At 47.4% G+C, this 18,609-nt stretch overlaps 1 protein-coding gene across 2 annotated transcripts; it reads right to left on the reverse strand.

Annotated features, from left to right (window-relative positions):
* Positions 1–382: 382 nt before the first annotated feature.
* Positions 383–15,380, reverse strand: KLK13 (kallikrein related peptidase 13). Of its 2 annotated transcripts, none has more exons than XM_045988334.1 (6): positions 15,320–15,380; positions 11,122–11,208; positions 4,532–4,721; positions 4,062–4,327; positions 2,824–2,960; positions 383–1,150 (listed from the first exon to the last, which is right to left on the reverse strand). In XM_045988334.1, the coding sequence occupies exons 2-6, from the start codon at positions 11,171–11,173 to the stop codon at positions 962–964; spliced, it is 834 nt and encodes a 277-aa protein (XP_045844290.1). In that variant the 5' UTR covers positions 11,174–11,208; positions 15,320–15,380; the 3' UTR covers positions 383–961. The 2 variants fall into 2 exon arrangements, with proteins under 2 accessions (XP_045844290.1, XP_045844289.1); XM_045988333.1 differs by lacking the exon at positions 15,320–15,380 and adding an exon at positions 11,682–11,789.
* Between the last annotated feature and the right edge of the window lie 3,229 nt (positions 15,381–18,609).

The raw sequence follows: 18,609 nt of genomic DNA on the forward strand, positions 1-18,609 counted from the left end.
TTGACACCCTAAGGTGACATTCTATAGAGAACCATGCAAGTAATAATAAGGGTGGAAATGTTTGACATTAATCATAACAGTGCTGTGAGGAGAAATGATGTGCCCCCTTTACAGATGAAAAAATATAGAGGGGCACTGAGTTCGGTTTTGTTCAAAGCAGGGACTTGGTGACTTGAGCATTTAAGCACTGCATTTGGGGTCACTGAACAAAGGTGCTTGGTGGGGGAGATAAAAGGACAGGGTACTTGGCAGATAATAGGGTCTAGACATGGAGGCTCCCCAGGTACTGAACCCTAAAACGCCAATCTTGTGTACTATTGTTTTTTTGTGGCCATGGGGATTCAGGGACGGGGGATACTGGCAAAATGTGGGATGGGACCTTTGGGAGACCCCAAACTATGAGGATTTAGTATTAGCTGTGATGTGATTAATCATTCAGATGTATCTAGAATATTGTTGGGGCAGATTCTGGACACAAGAGAATATTTTCAGGATGAACTGTTACAGAAGTTTAGAACCTTCTTGAGCACAAAACAGAAGTGTCTAGAATGTTGGCAATAAATGAATATTTGAAGGGGTGTAGAATGTTGTCAAGGACGTTCCATTCACAGGACATGGACTCAGGTTAAAATGGGCCACTGGATGCATTAAGGGTGTCCCACAGACAGAACATTCAGATGGCCATCTGGGGTTATGTTGACAGCAGGAGTCGTGGAACATTGTCCAGGTTGGAATGTTGAGGGTACTGAGGCATTTCAGGATGCAGTACCTGGGACACCATGATATTGGGAGTGACTGGATGCTTCTGAAACATGAAACATCCACTGGGATCGGACACATTGAGATCACGGATCACTGGTTAAGTGGAACTTTGGGAGGGGCCGAGAAGGGCTGGGCTAACTGGGCAGAGGAGTGAGGAAGGCACGCAGGGAGGAAGCAGGCAGGTGAGCCAACCTGGCTTTTATTGTGGGCCCTTCGTCCATTTCTGCTCCTGAGTTCTGTGTTTTCGAATTGTGTCTCGGATCCATAGAACATACTGAGAGACGCGAGTGTAGACACCAGGCCGGTTGGGCTGCCCGCATGGGAAGTCTCCCCAGGAGATGATGCCATGGAGTGTTCCGTTACAGATCAGGGGGCCCCCGGAGTCGCCCTGAGTGGGGGAAGAGAGAGAGGTGCGGTCCTTGGTGGAGTAAGAGAGAAACGGGGAGGACCAGACGACAAACACAGAGGAACGGAGTGACACCGAAAGAGACACAAAGAGAAAAATGGAGCTGGATGCGCACGGAGACCAAGATTAAGAGGCTTCTCTCTCCATGCTTTTCTCTGCTCCTCAGTCTGTTAGAGCGGTGACACGTCACTTTAATACCCACTCCTGGCTCTCTGGCACTGCTGCCCCACCCCACCCCCACCCTGCTGTGGCTTTATGGTTCCCTGGCGCCATCTTACTACTGAGTAAACTCATCCAGGTCTGTATGCAACACACGTACTTCCACTTCTCCCCCCGGACCCAAGACAGACATCACTGATTAGTCAAGGCACACATCATTAATTCATTCATCATTCTTTCCTACTGACCCAAAACTCAATCACAGGAGCCTTCTTTATTGGACATAGGTTTTGTTTCTTGCGTTTGTGGAGGTTTTCAGCCATGTAGTAGTATTTCCCCTTATTTGGTAACTGCCTCCTGATTTTCTGTTTTGGGGAAAGGCCCCTCCCTTTACCTCCATCCTTGTTTGTCCCTGCCCCTTCCTGACCCACATCGTCAGTCCCATGGACTTGGTCTATCAGAGAATTGCACAGTCCTGGGTAGAGTGACGGTTCAGGACACATGACCTGAGTCAGACTAGTGAGACTCACACTCAAAATGTTCATGTAAGGGGCGCCTGGGTGGCTCCGTGGGTTAAGCCTCTGCCTTCAGCTCAGGTCATGATCCCAGAGTCCTGGGATCGAGCCCCATATCAGGCTCTCTGCTCAGCAGGGAGCCTGCTTCCCCCTCTCTCTCTGCCTGCCTTTCTGCCTCCTTGTGATCTCTGTCTGTCAAATAAATAAATAAAATCTTTAAAAAAAAATGTTCATGTAAATGTTCATGTAAACCATTGGAAAATTCTTTCTAGTCAAGTAGCATAGGAGGATGGGATGTAAGCCCAAAGCTGCCAGGGCTGTCTTGCTATTGTATGGGAAAAGCTTAATTGAGAACGAAGACAAAAACAAGAGAGAAGAGCAGAGTTGAAAAGAGAGCGTCCTAAACAAATTATTTATGCACCTGGATCCATCTGTACCTGAAACAAGACACCCCTGGAGTTTTCAGTTACAAAAGCCAGTGTGTCTTGCTTAAGCTAGTTGGAGTTGGGTTTCTGTCACTGGTAACTGAAAGAATGCCAGCCTTTATGAATCTCAACACAGGGATCTGGACAGCCACTGTCCGTCAAAAGCTGAGGCTTACAGTGAATTATATTCTCCAGCCACAGGTACTCTCTTTTATCTTGACCCTCAGTACTAGGGGAAATGTCATTTTAAAAGATTGCTGCCTGGGCATCTGGGTGGCTCAGTCATTAAATGTCTGCCTTTGGCTCAGGTCATGATCCCAGGGTCCTAGGATCAAGCCGCACACTGCTCAGTGGGAAGCCTGCTTCTCCCTCTCCCACTTCCCCTGCTTGTGTTCCCTCTCTTGCTGTCTCTCTGTCAAATAAATAAATAAAATCTTAAATAAAAATAATAAAAAGATTGCTTCCCCTAAGGCTAGAAGCAAGTCCTTTCCCCTCAGCATCTGTCCCCACCTCCATCCTCCTGGCCCACGGCAACCCACTACCCCCTTGTTCTCACCTCGCAGGAGTCCTTGCCGCCCTCCTTTGAACCCGCACACAGCATGTTGGGTGTGATCTTCCCCGGGTAGACTTGATGACACTCCTCATCTGAGCGTAGCTGGATGTTGGCACATTGTAAGGTTTGGGGGTAAGTCACTGGAGAGGAGAGAGAGGAGGGTCTAAGGATGTCTGTCTAGGACAGACTATGAGGTGGGAGTTAAATGGGAGAGATGGTAGAAAACGATGCAAAGGGGATGGTGGTGAAGAGGTAGAGAGATGGGGCATGTGTCTGGGGAAAGTGATGGAGGAGGCAGGTGTGGAGAGAAATAGGAGGGAAGTGGAAGGGAAGATGGAAAGAAAGCATGCAGACTGGGAAGGAAAAGCCATAGAAAGTCGGGAGCCGAGGAGAGGGATGGTGGGAGATGGTGAGACAGAGGGCTGGGGATGGGAAGAACAAGGAGAAAGATGACATGTCAGGGAGGAAGAGGGAATGAGACAGGAGGAAGCCTGGGCACAAATAAGGAGATGCAAAGGGCCCTTGTTGCTATAAGGATCAAACTTTCTATTCATGCATGTGTCCTTTTTACACAAAGGATAAACCTACATTTCTTACATTTAACAAATCCATACCTGCTGATATATCAAATTTACAAGTCACATATTTATTTAAATATATTTATGTATAATTTATAGAATACAAAATTTATATACAAACATATTTAAATAAATACACAAATAATAGAATTCATGATTTAGAAAATCTGTATAATCTGCATATACAAATGCATAGTGATATATTTATATATACATGTAATATATAGCATATATTGCCATATTTGTTTTTATTAATTTATATATTTATATAAAGGCCATAAAGGTTTATATGATAGTTGATCTATGACATTATATATAATCCATGACTTTACAACTCTATGTACATTCATATAAGGGATATATAATGTAACTTTATACATATTTACAAATTTATATATATTTATAAAGGATATAGAAGTATATAATCTATACATTTAACTGTATAAATAGACATTTGTATAAAGGATATATGTAACATATATAGCTATATTTATAAATTTATATTTATATGAAGGAGATAACACATATATGTGATATATAACATCTAACTGTATATCTGTTGTTACTTATATTTCTAGAGGAATCCTCCTCCAGCCTTCCCTCCCGTTTCTGTCCCAGTTTTCCCAGCCACTGAAACCTCAGGCCACCTGTGAGGCTGCCTACCCTGGGGGCTGGTGGTGGTGCCCCAGCCAGACACCCGACAGCAGGTACCAGCGGGGAGACAGTCGTGGGAGAGAGGCAGGACACGGATGTGGCTCGTGAGCTGGACCGGGGACTGCAGCTCCAGAAGCATGATGTCGTGGTCATGGTTCAGGTGGGTGGGGCTGATCTGGTATTGAGGGTGGGGGATAGAGCGGACTACCTCCCTCACCTGCTCTCCGGCCTCCACTCGCCCCAGGGCATGCTTGCCCAGGTAAACTCTGTACCCTCTGTGGGTGCAGGAAGGGGGTGATTAGAGAGGATAAGCCCATCTCCACCACCTTTCTCCTCTCCGAACATCTTCCACACCTCAACTCCAATCCCATTCCCAACCCCAGCATTAACTCTGACCTCGTTCTCTATCCAGATCCACTCCCCCACCACCCCAGTCCCGTTCTCACCCCAACCCTCGTGCTGCCTTGACCCCCACATACTCCTTCAGACAGTGTGCTGCAGTGAGGACCCATTTGGGGTGGACTAGGACTCCCCCACAGAACAGGCGCCCTTGCACTAGCAGCGCTGCCTGCCAGGGCTGGGAGTGGGGACGGCAGGTGTAGCCACCCGGGAGAAACCCGCTGGTCCCATTGGTGCCGTTGAGAATCTTGGGATATTCCTGTGAGATGCCTGGTAAAGAAGAGAAAATGTTAGGGAATTGGGATCCAGAGGGGGAAGGAGGCGCTGGGCTTGGGGAGAGGGTCAGAATTTCTGCTCTGGATGACCAGGAACTGATGATTCATTTGTTAGCCTCTGGAAGTTGCCATCTTCCATGTAATGGAGATGAGTCAGGGCAGAGAGGTGATGATTTCCTTTTCGGGGTAGGTGCTAACTCCATTGGGGGTTCAGAGTTCACTGAACAAGGAAGCTTCTGATGGGTAAGCGGAAGCCTGACTTTCTCCTCACCTGCATTTCTTCATCCCACCATGGGTATGGATTTCAGGAGACAATGAGGCTGACCTACACATCTACCTAGGTAATAAGTATGTATCCATCCTTCCATCCATCCTTTCAGTGTGTATTTACTGGGTAGCTCTATGGCTTTAAACACAATCCATAGCCTAACCACTCTCAAATTCAAAGTTTGCAGGACTCTTATCATCTGACCCTTAAGAGCCCCGTTGGCCCGATGTCTTGACCTTTCCCTTTCACACACTGTGTTCCAGGCTCATTCTCCAGACACAGTCCTTCATCTGCGCTGCTCAATACGACAGCCACTAGCCACATGTGGATATTTAAATTTAAATTAATGAAAATGAAATAAATTCAGTTCTTCAACCACACCGGTTACATTTGACATGCTCAGAAGAGTCCCCTGTGGCCAGAAGCTACCATATTGGACAGGGCAGACATAAGACATCATACACAGGAAATATTCTACTTGATGGCACTCAGAATCTACAGGTTACATGTCTGTGTCCCTCTTGACTCTGAAAGCTCAGCTTAGCTCAGACAGAAGCCATCCTAGATTCCTGGCCACCTGGTCTAATATTGGCCTTCCCAGCCCGCTCGTCACTCCCTGTTCCATCCGCGCCCCCAGCTGATTTTCATCAGAGCCATGATCACTGTTCATTTCATTTCTCTTTATATTTGTTTAGAATTCGTGTGGCTTTTTCCTCTTTTTTTGAATCTCCCCAACTTGACTTTAAGCTCCATCAGCAACAGGCACCTTATCTGCTTTATTCAGAGCTGTATCCCCAGGACCAAGTACAGTGTCTGGCATGGTAGGAGACACAGCAGTTGACAACCGGAGAGAAAGCCCAATCCTAAAGGTACCATTTTCCGGCTGGTGCTCCTGTACGAAGCACCAGCCTTAGCTGCCTCAGCTGTAAAGTAGGAAAACATCTCTCGGGGCGCCTGGTTGGCTCAGTGTCTGCCTTCAGCTCAGGTCATGACCCCAGGGTCCTGGGATCGAGCCCCACATCGGGCTCCCTGCTCAGCAAGGAGCCTACTTCTCCCTTTCCCTCTGCTTGTGCTCTCTCTCAAATAAATAAATAAAATCTTAAAAAAAAAAAAAGGGAAAAGAAAACATCTCTCATTGGGCACAGTACCTGGCATAAAGCAAATGCTCAATAAGCGGGGACTGTTATTAATTATTAGCTACAACAGGACGTCCCCAGCTCTGTGGCTAGCAGGTTCTTCTCCTCTCTGGGTCAGCTGCCCCACCTGCATAAGCTTCAGGATTAGCTCAGGGGTTCTCACAACTGGGGACAAGAGTCATTGGTGGGCACAAGGTCATTTTAGGTGGTAGAGAGATGAGGCGTGAGTGACATCAAATTGCAGCCTTGGAGGGTTGGTTCAACATCCGCAAATCAATCAATGTGATACAACACATTAATAAAAGAAAGAACAAGAACCATATGATACTCTCAATAGATGCTGAAAAAGCATTTGACAAAGTACAGCATCCCTTCCTGATCAAAACTCTTCGAAGTGTAGGGATAGAGGGCACATACCTCAATATTATCAAAGCCATCTATGAAAAACCCACCGCAAATATCATTCTCAATGAAGAAAAACTGAAAGCTTTTCCGCTAAGGTCAGGAACACGGCAGGGATGTCCATTATCACCACTGCTATTCAACATAGTACTAGAAGTCCTAGCCTCAGCAATCAGACAACAAAAAGAAATTAAAGGCATCCAAATTGGTAAAGAAGAAGTCAAACTATCACTCTTCGCAGATGATATGATACTATATGTGGAAAACCCAAAAGACTCCACTCCAAAACTGCTAGAACTTGTACAGGAATTCAGTAAAGTGTCAGGATATAAAATCAATGCACAGAAATCAGTTGCATTTCTGTACACCAACAACAAGACAGAAGAAAGAGAAATTAAGGAGTCAATCCCATTTACAATTGCACCCAAAACTATAAGATACCTAGGAATAAACCTAACCAAAGAGGCTAAGAATCTATACACAGAAAATTATAAAGTACTCATGAAAAAAATTGAGGAAGACACAAAGAAATGGAAAAATGTTCCATGCTCCTGGATTGGAAGAATAAATATTGTGAAAATGTCCATGCTACCTAAAGCAATCTACACATTTAATGCAATCCCTATCAAAATACCATCCATTTTTTTCAAAGAAATGGAACAAATAATCCTCAAATTTATATGGAACCAGAAAAGACCTCAAATAGCCAAAGGAATATTGAAAAAGAAAGCCAAAGTTGGTGGCATCACAATTCCGGACTTCAAGCTCTATTACAAAGCTGTCATCATCAAGACAGCATGGTACTGGCACAAAACCAGACACATAGATCAGTGGAACAGAATAGAGAGCCCAGAAACTGACCCTCAACTCTATGGTCAACTAATCTTTGACAAAGCAGGAAAGAATGTCCAATGGAAAAAAGACAGCCTCTTCAATAAATGGTGCTGGGAAAATTGGACAGCCACATGCAGAAAAATGAAATTGGACCACTTCCTTACACCACACACGAAAATAGACTGCAAATGGATGAAGGACCTCAATGTGAGAAAGGAATCCATCAAAATCCTTGAGGAGAATGCAGGCAGCAACCTCTTCGACCTCAGCCGTAGCAACATCTTCCTAGGAACAACGGCAAAGGCAAGGGGAGCAAGGGCAAAAATGAACTATTGGGATTTCATCAAGATCAAAAGCTTTTGCACAGCAAAGGAAACAGTTCACAAAACCAAAAGACAACTGACAGAATGGGAGAAGATATTTGCAAACGACATATCAGATAAAGGGCTAGTATCCAAAATCTATAAGGAACTTAGCAAACTCAACACCCAAAGAACAAACAATCCAATCAAGAAATGGGCAGAGGACATGAACAGACATTTCTGCAAAGAAGACATCCAGATGGCCAACAGACACATGAAAAAGTGCTCCACGTCACTCGGCATCAGGGAAATACAAATCAAAACCACAATGAGATATCACCTCACACCAGTCAGAATGGCTAAAATTAACAAGTCAGGAAATGACAGATGCTGGTGAGGATGCGGAGAAAGGGGAACCCTCCTCTACTGTTGGTGGGAATGCAAGCTGGTGCAACCACTCTGGAAAACAGCATGGAGGTTCCTCAAAATGTTGAAAATAGAGCTACCCTATGACCCAGCAATTGCACTACTGGGTATTTACCCTAAAGATAGAGACGTAGTGATCCGAAGGGGCACGTGTACCCGAATGTTTATAGCAGCAATGTCTACAATAGCCAGACTATGGAAAGAACCTAGATGTCCATCAACAGATGAATGGATAAAGAAGATGTGGTATATATACACAATGGAATACTATGCAGCCATCAAAAGAAATGAAATCTTGCCATTTGCGACGACGTGGATGGAACTAGAGCGTATCATGCTTAGTGAAATAAGTCAATCGGAGAAAGACAACTATCATATGATCTCCCTGATATGAGGACATGGAGAAGCAACATGGGGGGTTAGGGGGATAGGAGAAGAATAAATGAAACAAGATGGGATTGGGAGGGAGACAAACCATAAATGACTCTTAATCTCACAAAACAAACTGGGGGTTGCTGGGGGGAGGTGGGATTGGGAGAGTGGGAGGGGGCTATGGACATTGGGGAGGGGAGGCGAACCATAAGAGACTATGGACTCTGAAAAACAACCTGAGGGTTTTGAAGGGTCAGGGGTGGGAGGTTGGGGGAACAGGTGGTGGGTAATAGGGAGGGCACGTTTTGTATGGAGCACTGGGTGTTGTGCAAAAACAATGAATACTGTTATGCTGAAAAAAATAAATAAAATGGGAAAAAAAAATTTGCAGCCTTGGGAACAAGAGTCACTACCCAGTTCTCCAGTATGATTCTGTTGAGGAGAAAGTCTCACGATGGGGCTACTCTGCTTTTACCCCCTCTTGAATCCTTGCTGAGCTCACTTTCTTTCCTTCTTTCTTTCTTTCTTTTTTTTTTTTTTAAGATTTCATTCATTTATTTATTTGTTGGGGAGAGAGAGAGAGAGTGTGTGAGTGTGCGCACAAGCAGGCAGAGTGGCAGGCAGAGGCAGAGAGAGATGGAGGCTCCCTGCCAAGCAAGGAGCCCGATGTGGAACTCGATCCCAGGACCCTGGGATCATGACTTGAGCCGAAGGCAGAGGCTTAACCCACTGAGCCACCCAGGTGTCCCCTGAACTCACTTTCTAAAACCAGGAAGCAGAAGCCTTTACCCAGCAACCTGAAATTTATTAAGTTGAACCATCTATAGTCACTGTTTTGGGGGAGGTCCCAAAGGGGGCACTACTGACAACTGGAAATGTCAGATGGTCCAACCCAAGAAACGCATTGTTTTTGTTACATTGTGCAGGATGCATTTTTTTCCTCTTACCTTTTACTTATAGCAAAGGATTCTCTTCTCCATTTAGGATAATGATAAAATTTTTACTTACAGTATACTGTAAGTTATGTGGGGCACCTGGGTGGCTCAGTCGGTTAAGCATCTGTCTTCAGCTCAGGTCATGATCTCCAGGTCCTGGGATTGAGCCCGCAGAGGGTTCTTTGCTCAGCAGGGAGTCTGCTTCTCTCTCTCTCTCTGCCCCTCCCCACTGGCTCGTTCTTGCTCTCTCCAATAAATAAATAAAATCTTAAATATACTGTAAGTTAAAAAAAAGGTTGATTCTAAACAGACCATTAGATCTAAAATAATGAAGATGGTTGCCAGCACCTGAAGTCTAGGATGCTGGAGACACGGCAAGCAATACGGAGCCGATCCTGAGTCAGGAGTCACCAGTGTCTTTGGGGCAGGACCTGCTGTCTCAGAGTCCCAGGTTTTTAGCTGTGAAACTGAAGTTAATTATAGTATTCCTACCTCATAAGGCTGTTGAGGGCTCCAGAAGATGCATGTGGAGCTCCTAGCCCAGGGCGTGGTACCCAGGAGGGGCTTGGGACACTGGGCACGAGTCCTGGGAGTGGTGCCAAAGGAGAGAAACCACCCCACCTTCAGGCCAAGGGTGGTGCCCCGTGTGCAGTGCCAGATGCCCGAGGACTCCTCCCTCCTTCAGGTCTCAGCTCAGGGGTCTGGTCCTTTGGGGCGGGGCCTTCCAAACCAAGAGCTTCCATTGTATCTCTAGGCTCCTGGCTTGGCTCCTTGAAGCCACCACCTCCTGCCACAGTTGTAACTAATTATTAACTAATTATTTGGGTAATTGCTTGAATAATGTGTGTGCATCCTTCCCCGCTAGGCTCTGGGTGTTAAGAGCAGGAACTGTGTGCTTGTGTAACACCCAGCACAGTGCCTAATTCAACAGCTGCTGGTTAAGTGGCTGGTTGGTTGCATGGGTGGATGGATCAATGGACAGTTGATGATGCCTGAATGGGGTGTCCAGAGAATATGCCTGCAAAAAGGCGCTTAAACTGAGGAGAAATCTTTGGGACTGACTCAGGGTGGAATCAGGTGTGGGGTCACCCCGATGTTTAAAGGAAAGACAAACTAGAAGTTTCTGGAAAGGGCTGAAAATGAGAGAGCGAATACCTCTAATAAAGTAACAACGGCTAACTTGCCAGCCCCTTCTATCTGCTGTGCACTAGCTTATTTTCATTTTCACAACAACCCTTTGTAGTGGGGACTTCTATGTTCTTGTTTCACAGATGAAAAAAACAGAGAAGCTAACTTACTTGCTCATTGCTTATTTGTACCTGAGTCTCACTCTTCTCACGCTCTCAAGAAGGCCTTGAATGTGAGGGGGCTGCTGAGGGAGCAAGGGATGCGGGTGGGAGTGGGCTTCCCAGGGCAGAGGCGGGCAGTCAGAAAGGGGCTGGTAGGGAAGATCCAGAAGACTTAAGCATAGAGCAGCCGCCCCCCCTCCCCCCCCCCCCCCCCCCCGCAGAGCTGGGACGGTGGGGAGAGTGGGCTCACCCTGTCGGAGAAACCAGGTCACACAGGGACAAGCAGGAAGCTCTCGGGGACTGTCCCCGCAGGACCCGGCCCCGAGTGGGCGGTGGGCGGAGCTCGGGGCTCCCACGCCCCTTTCTCCTGGCCTGACCCCTCCTACCATTGTTCCGGTGGCCACCCCGCCTCCACCCCCGCTCATTCTTACCGCCTGACAAGGCCACGGTCAAGAAGGCGATCACAGCGGCCAGGGGCCACATGGCGGCTCCGGGGTGGGGAGTAGGGCGGGCGGGGCCTGAGAAGTTGGGGGGGTGGTTAAGGGCTGGCTGAACCCCCATCTCTAACCGCCCCACCTCTGCTCCTGTAATCTCTCCTTCACTAAGAACCTTGGCCCTGGAATCTGCACCCCTTTCCTAATTTCCATCCTCGGTGGGGAGCCCCAGTTAGGGAGGTAGGAGGGGCTGGCGCTGCGTGCGCCCGCGGTCACCCGTGCCCTCCAGCGAGCGGGTGCCTCAGTACCCTCTCCCGCCGCTCTCCGCCCCCTCGCTACCCTCTTAGGGTCGTCCCGCGCACCTGGCCTCAAACAGCTTATCTTTCAGCGCTGTTCACCCTCGCCAGCTCTGCAGATTTCTGTAACTGAACCTCTGGCTTCCCTCTCCATCTCTCTGACTCAACTGTTCTCCCTCTTCTCCTTTCCCTCCTCACCTCTCCTTCCTCTCCCCACTCCTCCCCTTTGACGCTCCCGCCCCTGCCCCAGGCGGACCCTACCTCGGTAAGAGGCCCGGGTGCGGAGTTTCGCCGCCAGCTGCCTCCAACTTCACCCGGACCCATGGCTTTTAACCCCTGAATTCCCTCCCCCAGCGCCCTCAGCATTTCCCTGTTGCTGGCCTCCCCCTCTCCACCCCCAATGGCTCAGCAGCCTGCTGCTAGGCACCCCCCAAGCCTGGGCTTGGCCCTTCCGCTTGGGGCGGAGCTTCCAGGACGAGCTGGGACCCAGATCTGGCCCCGCCCAGGCCCCGGTTGAACCCACTGTGAACTTTGGGGCAGTAGAACCCACTCAGAGAAAAGGGAAAAGCTATTTTCTTCTTCAAACCCACCCGAAATTCCCCTGACTCTCCCTAACATCAACCTGGTTTTTCATCCCACTTTCTGATCTCTCCAACCCCTGTGCGTGTCCTTATATCCATCAGCTCCCAGATGGCCATTTTCCACCTTATTCCTATCTCCCTCATTTTAACCATACTCCCTGCGGTCAGCCTGTTCCCCAAACTCAAGACCATCAATAGCCTTATCTCAAGTTTATCCAGACATCAAACCCAACACATCCAAATTGCAGTTCCCAGATTCATCTCCAGCACCAAAGCCATGTTGCAGCCCTTCTGAAAAACTCAGGGATGCCTCAATTTACTCCCACTATTCCCCTTCCCCTACCCGACCCCCGCCACCATCAGGGGCAAGAAGGGAATCTTTCAGATAGGTGGCTAGAACTGTACTTGGACCCGGATGGGGCCCGGGGAAAGCAATATTTTGGGTGAATGGTGTTTTAGGAACAGGGCCAGTTGGGGTGAGGGAGTCCATGGGGATGTAGGTGGACAGGAAGCAGGAATCGGAAAGCTGTGGGGGTCAGGATGATGGGAAAGAGGAAGGAGGAAGAGGTGGCACTTTGGGAATGAGTAGGTGCCTCCTGGAACTGTGACTGGGTGGGGCCGTGAATTAATCCTAGGGGGTGGAGGGGACAGGATTAAGGATTAAGGAGGGCAGAGGTGGGGTCAGAATTTGGAAGGAAGCCAGGGATGGGGATCAGATGACGTTTGGAGAGAGAGCTGTGGTATCATAAGGATAAGGGATTAAGATGGGCAGAGAGGGTTCATATCAAAATTGGTGTAGTCCATACTGGAGGAGTTTAAGTTTGGATTTAGGGACCAAATCTAGTGTCAAAAGTAAGTTTTTTTTTTAAGATAAACTTTTAAAAAACATGATTCTCATATATATAAATATATATATATATGATAAACATCAAATATTTTGATTTATTAATAAACAATGGAGCTGGTAAGATATTACAAAGAACCACACTGGTAGAGGCAATAAGGAATGCTGAAATGAATTTATAAATAGATACAAAACTGGTTTATTCTACATCGGTGGCGGGAGGGAAATTGATTATACTTCCACCTGCCAAAACTCATTTGCACAGTACGGACCAGAATGATTTGCATTGCTATCAGCTGTCTATGATTTATGGAGTTGTAAAGTAGCTCAAAGACAATAATAGAAGCAGAGACCCCAGGGGTGCCCGGGTGGCTCAGTTGGTTAAGCCTCTGCCTTCAGCTTAGGTCATGATCTCAGGATCCTGGGATCGAGCCCCACATCGGGCTCTCTGCTCAGCAGGGAGCCTGCTTCCCCTAACCCCTCCCTTCTGCCTGCCTCTCTGCCTACTTGTGATCTCTGTCAAATAAATAAAATCTTAAAAAAAAAAAGCAGAGACCCCATAAAATCAGATAACCCATTTAATTTTCCATCAGAGACATCTGTTGGGTCCATCTCAAAGTCTTTCATGTTTTTCCCTACATTAGGAACAAAAGTTTGTGGACAGGTTTAGGATGGGTCTGATGGTAGTATTTGGAATGCAAGTGAGCTTAGGAAGAAGAAGAGACACAGGGAGAGGATGGGGTAAGGAGTTGGTTTTGAGGATAGGAGTTCTGGATAGGAAGGATCTGAGGATAAGAATGTTAATGGAGTCCTACTGGGTTGGGGTTAGAGATGGAGCCAAGAATGAGGATTTGGAAGGGAAGTGTTGAAATATAATTGAGGGGCGCCTGGGTGGCTCAGTGGGTTAAGCCGCTGCCTTCGGCTCAGGTCATGATCTCAGGGTCCTGGGATCGAGTCCCGCATCGGGCTCTCTGCTTGGCAGCGAGCCTGCTTCCCTCTCTCTCTCTCTCTGCCTGCCTCTCTGTCTATTTGTGATCTCTCTCTGTCAAATAAATAAATAAAATCTTAAAAAAAAAAAAAAAAAAAAGAAATATAATTGAGCTGGTGTAGGGGGTGGATGGTAATAATGAGGATTAGATGTGAGGTTGAGTGTCTGTGTTGGGATGGGGTTTTGGTGGGAGTGGGCTGGTTCATAGCTCTGAGTTCCTTTCAAGGTGACAGAAAGAGCATTGTATTTCCCCACCTTGAAATTCCCCCCACTTCACAAGGTTGGCCCCAGAGTGGGCACTGAATTCGCTCTTTTTGAGTAGAGTTGGGTTCAGGGTGGGTGGAGGGAAGATGCAGGAGGAGAGAGGATGTGGGTTAAGTGAGGTGACTGACAAGCTTGTGGGAAGTCAGGGTACCTATGCCCTCTTGTGGCCTGTGTCCACACTTCGGAAAAGCCATTCATGCTTGGGAAGGGCTGGAAACCTGGAGTGGGGGTGGCTGGCTTTGGTGTTTGCTTCAGGATGAGTACGAGGTCAATGATGACCTTAGGCCTGGACTTCGGTTGACTGACTCACATTGAAGTGAAGTCATGGGTCCACCAAGAGTTGGCTGCATTCCACCCCCTCACTGGATCAGTAAGGCAGCTGGAGCCCACGGAGGGCAATGAGCTGCCAAAATCACACAACTAGACCAAATCCAGGTGTACTGGCTCATAGATCAGGGTCTTTCCCCCAACAGAGGTCAGAGCTGGAGAAAGGACTAGAAAAAGAGGCAGTGTCCCTAGTGGTTCAGAACTGAGACTGGAGCTAAACCGTTTAAGCGGAATGAATTAAAGTGACATGGCCACTCTGTGCCTCAGTGTCCCCATTTTCAAAATGGCACTATCAACAGCATAGGATCTCCATGTCTCATCGAGGAGGGTTAAATGAGTTAATATTTGAAGGTGCTTAGATGAGAGCCTGACACAGACCAAGGGCCACAAATGTGCTTGTTAAGTAAAGCTGGAAATGGAGGTAGCCTGAGGTTTCTGGAGGCCCCACCCTCGCTTGGCTTCAAAATGGGGTTCTTTGTCAAGCAAGGACTGGAAGTTCTGGTTGGAAGTGCTGGCTGGGATGAGAAAGTTGGTCCCACACCCAGGCTCAGAGGAGAGGCCCCGATGCAAACCTGAAGGGAGAGGGAGACAGAGAAAGATGCAAAGGGATAAATACAGAGAGATAGAAAGAAAGGGTGGGTGGGAGAAGGCAAAGGGAATGCAGAGGGAGAGAGAGGCTTGAAGATGCAGAGATGGAGAAGCCTGGTGAGAAACTGGAGTTGTGCTCTTGGAGCGAAAGACGCACACAGAGTGGAAACCCATGAATTCTTTTCTAGAGCTGGGTCCATGCTTGGAAGGATGTCAACCTAGTCACCATCTTTCCAATGTAGCAACAGCAAACCACTTTTCACCCATCAGAATAGCAAAAACTAGAAAGGTCAGTCTTGCCACCTACCTGTGTCTGTGCCCACATCCTCTCCTCTCCTATAGAGAGAACCCTCCACTTGTCCACTTGTGCCGGATTTCCCGTCCCTCTCACCTCCCTGGGAACACTGTTCCAGCCAGCTCTTCTGCGCTCCCTTGTCTGCAGCCCTTTTGTTCTTCCCCAGCCAGCAGTCTCATTAACATACGAACATCCTGCAATTGTCCCATGTTCCATGAAAGGAATTAAAACAAAAACAAGAAAGGAAACCTTTCAACCTTCAGGCTCTCCTTCAGCGGGTTTTTTTTTTTTTTTTTTTTGGCCCCATTTCCTTTTCCCCGTGACTACAGTTCTTTTCTAAAAAGTTGGCTACACTCACTGTCTGCAACTCCTGTTCTCCTGCTCTCTCTTGAGCCCACTCCATGCAGGCTTTCTCCCCCACGACTCCACCAGCCAGACCCATGTCAAGGGCACCAGTAACTTCGGTGTTGCTGAACCCATCTTACTTGAGTTACCAGCAGCGTTTAACAAGTGGATCACTCCCTGTTCCTTCAGAGAGATTTTTCCTCGGCTTCTGGGACACTTCACCCTCCTCCTGGTCTTCCTCATAGCTCAGTGACTGTTCCTCACCCGCGTCTGGTGCTGCTTTCTCCTGTCCTGTCTCTACATGGCGGAGTACCGCAGGCTCGGCACTTGGTCCTCTTCTCTCCTCTGTCTACACTCACTCCCTCGGTGATCTCATCAGGCCTGGTGGTTTTAAATACCATCTACATGCTGACGACTCCCAAATTTAAGTCTCCAGCCAGACCTTGCTCCTGAACTCTCAATCTGACATACAACTGTCTGCTTCACATCTGCACAGCCAAACCCAAGCAGGCTCCTCTAGAAGTCTTGGTCTTCTCCGTGGGTGGTCTCTCCATTGTTCCAGTCCTCAGAAATGAAAACCTTCGTCTCTCCTTTGGATTCCTTCTCTCACACATCCATCTTATTATTGAACCCTGTCAGTTCTGCCTTCAAAATAGATCCCAAATCGAACCATTTCTCAACTCACCCTCCACCTTGGCCACCTGGGCCCTCCCAGCCATCGTCATCTCCCACCTGGATTATTGCAAATTTCCTATTTGGGCTCCCTGTTTCTGGCCTGTCCACCTACACCCTATTTTTGACACAGCAGCCAGAGTGACCTTTAAAGAGAATGTGTGTCAGGGCAGGCCAGTCCTCTTCTCAAAACCCTACCTTCCCACATCGCTCGGAGTGAATGTCCCATTTCCTGATGGTGGCTACAAGTCTCTAGACATCATCCACCGTCTCTTTCTGCTGGCCCTTCTCATGCCAGGCACCCTCTCAGAGCCTCATCCAAGCCACATGTCTGCATAGTTTCTTCCCTTCTTGTCCTCCTCTCTGAAGATTTTCATGACCACTGTAGCTGGGAATTCCCAGGACAGGTTCAGCGGATCACTAGAAGGACTCACAGAACCCAGAGAAGCTGCTGTACTGGTGGTTTCAGTTTATTACACGTACAAATACAGCATCAAAGAAGCAGAGGAAAATGGCGCACAGGGCAAAGTGTGGGAGAGCCCAGCCATGAGATTCGGAATAACTCTCTCTGTGGAGTTAGGCTGGCAGTGCTTCTTCTCCCAGCAGCGATGTGTGGTAACACATGCAGGGCACTGCCAACCGGGGAAGCTCCCTTGAGCCTTGGTTTTCGGGGTTTTCACTGGGAGTCAGGCACATGGCTGTCCCCTTGCATGGCTGACCTTACTCTCTAGCGCCCCCAGAGGCCAAACAGATACAACATGCCCCAAGGCTTCTGCCATGTCATTTTTATTAGGAGAGACTATCAGGCATGAGGAAGGCGGGTCAACAGAGACACTGTTCCTGGGAGAAGAACTGGCAAGGGCCAAACCTTTCTTTCTGTACAGCTTTTGGACAACCCAGGCCTGCCGAGTTAACCCACAACCACCTACTTAAAATCCCTCCTTTGACATTCTCTATCCCCCATATTCTGCTTGACTTTTATCCAAGGCACTCCCATCTGTAATACTTCGTGTTTTACTTATTCATTTATGTGTTTCCTGTGTGCCTCTCCTTTCAAAGTGAGTTTCCTGGGGGCAGAGGTGCTTATCTGTTTTGCTTATCTGCCATAAAATGCAATGACTATTTGCTGGATGAATATTCAAAAAATATTGAACAAAGACAAATAGTCACTAAAATTCAATGAATATTCATGTATGTCACATGCGGATGTCACTTACATTTGCAGAATGAATTGAAAGCATTGCTGAGGGTGTGGGAAGACAGGAATCCTTCTAATCTAGACAAAAACCTGCCAGTTCTTGGTGCAATTAATCAAGAGTGGGTCTTCTGGTCCAATGATCCCACTTCTGTGAATATTCCAGAGAAGTCTTCTGTAGGCACGTAAGGGGGCATATCCTCAAATAGTCATTGCACTATGGCTTGGGTAGTGGAGGGAACCTAAGTGTCCATCCTTAAAGAACTGGGTAGTTAAATGTGGTGGACGTCTACAGTGAGTTGTCCTTCTCTAATATGCTTTGTGTCCCTGAGGATCCTATTAAAATGCAGGTTCTGGTTCATTTGGACTGGGGTGGGGCCCAAGACTCTGACCTCTACAAGCTCCAGGTAATTCCAGTGCTGCTGTTCCCTAGACCCCACTTTGAGAAGCAAGGGTATAGACTAGAGTCGTGCTCACCAATGGAAGTTTGTGTGATGGTGGAAATGCTCCATTTATCGGTACTGTCCAAAATGGCAGCCGCTAGCCACATACAGTTATTGAGCACTGGGAATGTGGCGAGAAGAGTTAAGGAAAGGAATCTTTTTTTTTAAATTAATTAATTTATTTTTTCAGCGTAACAGTATTCATTGTTACTGCACAACACCCAGTGCTCCATGCAATACGTGCCCTCCCTATTACCCACCACCTGGTTCCCCCAACCCTCAGGTGGTTTTTCAGAGTCCACAGTCTCTTATGGTTCACCTCCCCTTCCAATTTCCCTCAACTTCATTCTCCTCTCCATCTCCCAATGTTAAGGAAAGGAATCTTAACATGTATTCAATTTAGTTAATTTTAATTTAAAAATTAAAGGAGGGTGTGTGGCCAGTGGCTACCATATTGGACAGCACAGATGGAGAACACTCTAGCAATGAAAAGCAATAAATTAAATGAGCAAACAGCAACATGGAGAGGTTGCTAACACAGTGTTTGATGGGATAAGATCTTATATTTTATACCTCAACCTTGGGGCATCTGGCTGACTCAGTCAGTAGAGCATGTGACTTTTTTTTTTTTAAAGATTTTATTTGTT

Source organism: Meles meles, chromosome 19, assembly GCF_922984935.1.
Source record: "Meles meles chromosome 19, mMelMel3.1 paternal haplotype, whole genome shotgun sequence".
Lineage (NCBI taxonomy): Eukaryota > Metazoa > Chordata > Mammalia > Carnivora > Mustelidae > Meles > Meles meles.

What these genes read in the sequence shown, in the direction of transcription:
- KLK13 (XM_045988334.1), bottom strand. Translation starts at nt 11,173, where the DNA reads ATGTGGCCCCTGGCCGCTGTGATCGCCTTCTTGACCGTGGCCTTGTCA. An exon ending in GACCGTGGCCTTGTCAGGCG is followed by an intron (nt 4,722 to 11,121) that starts GTAAGAATGAGC and finishes CTTCTTTACCAG; the next exon opens with GCATCTCACAGGAATATCCC. An exon ending in GCGGCAAGGACTCCTGCGAG is followed by an intron (nt 1,151 to 2,823) that starts GTGAGAACAAGG and finishes TCCCCCACTCAG; the next exon opens with GGCGACTCCGGGGGCCCCCT.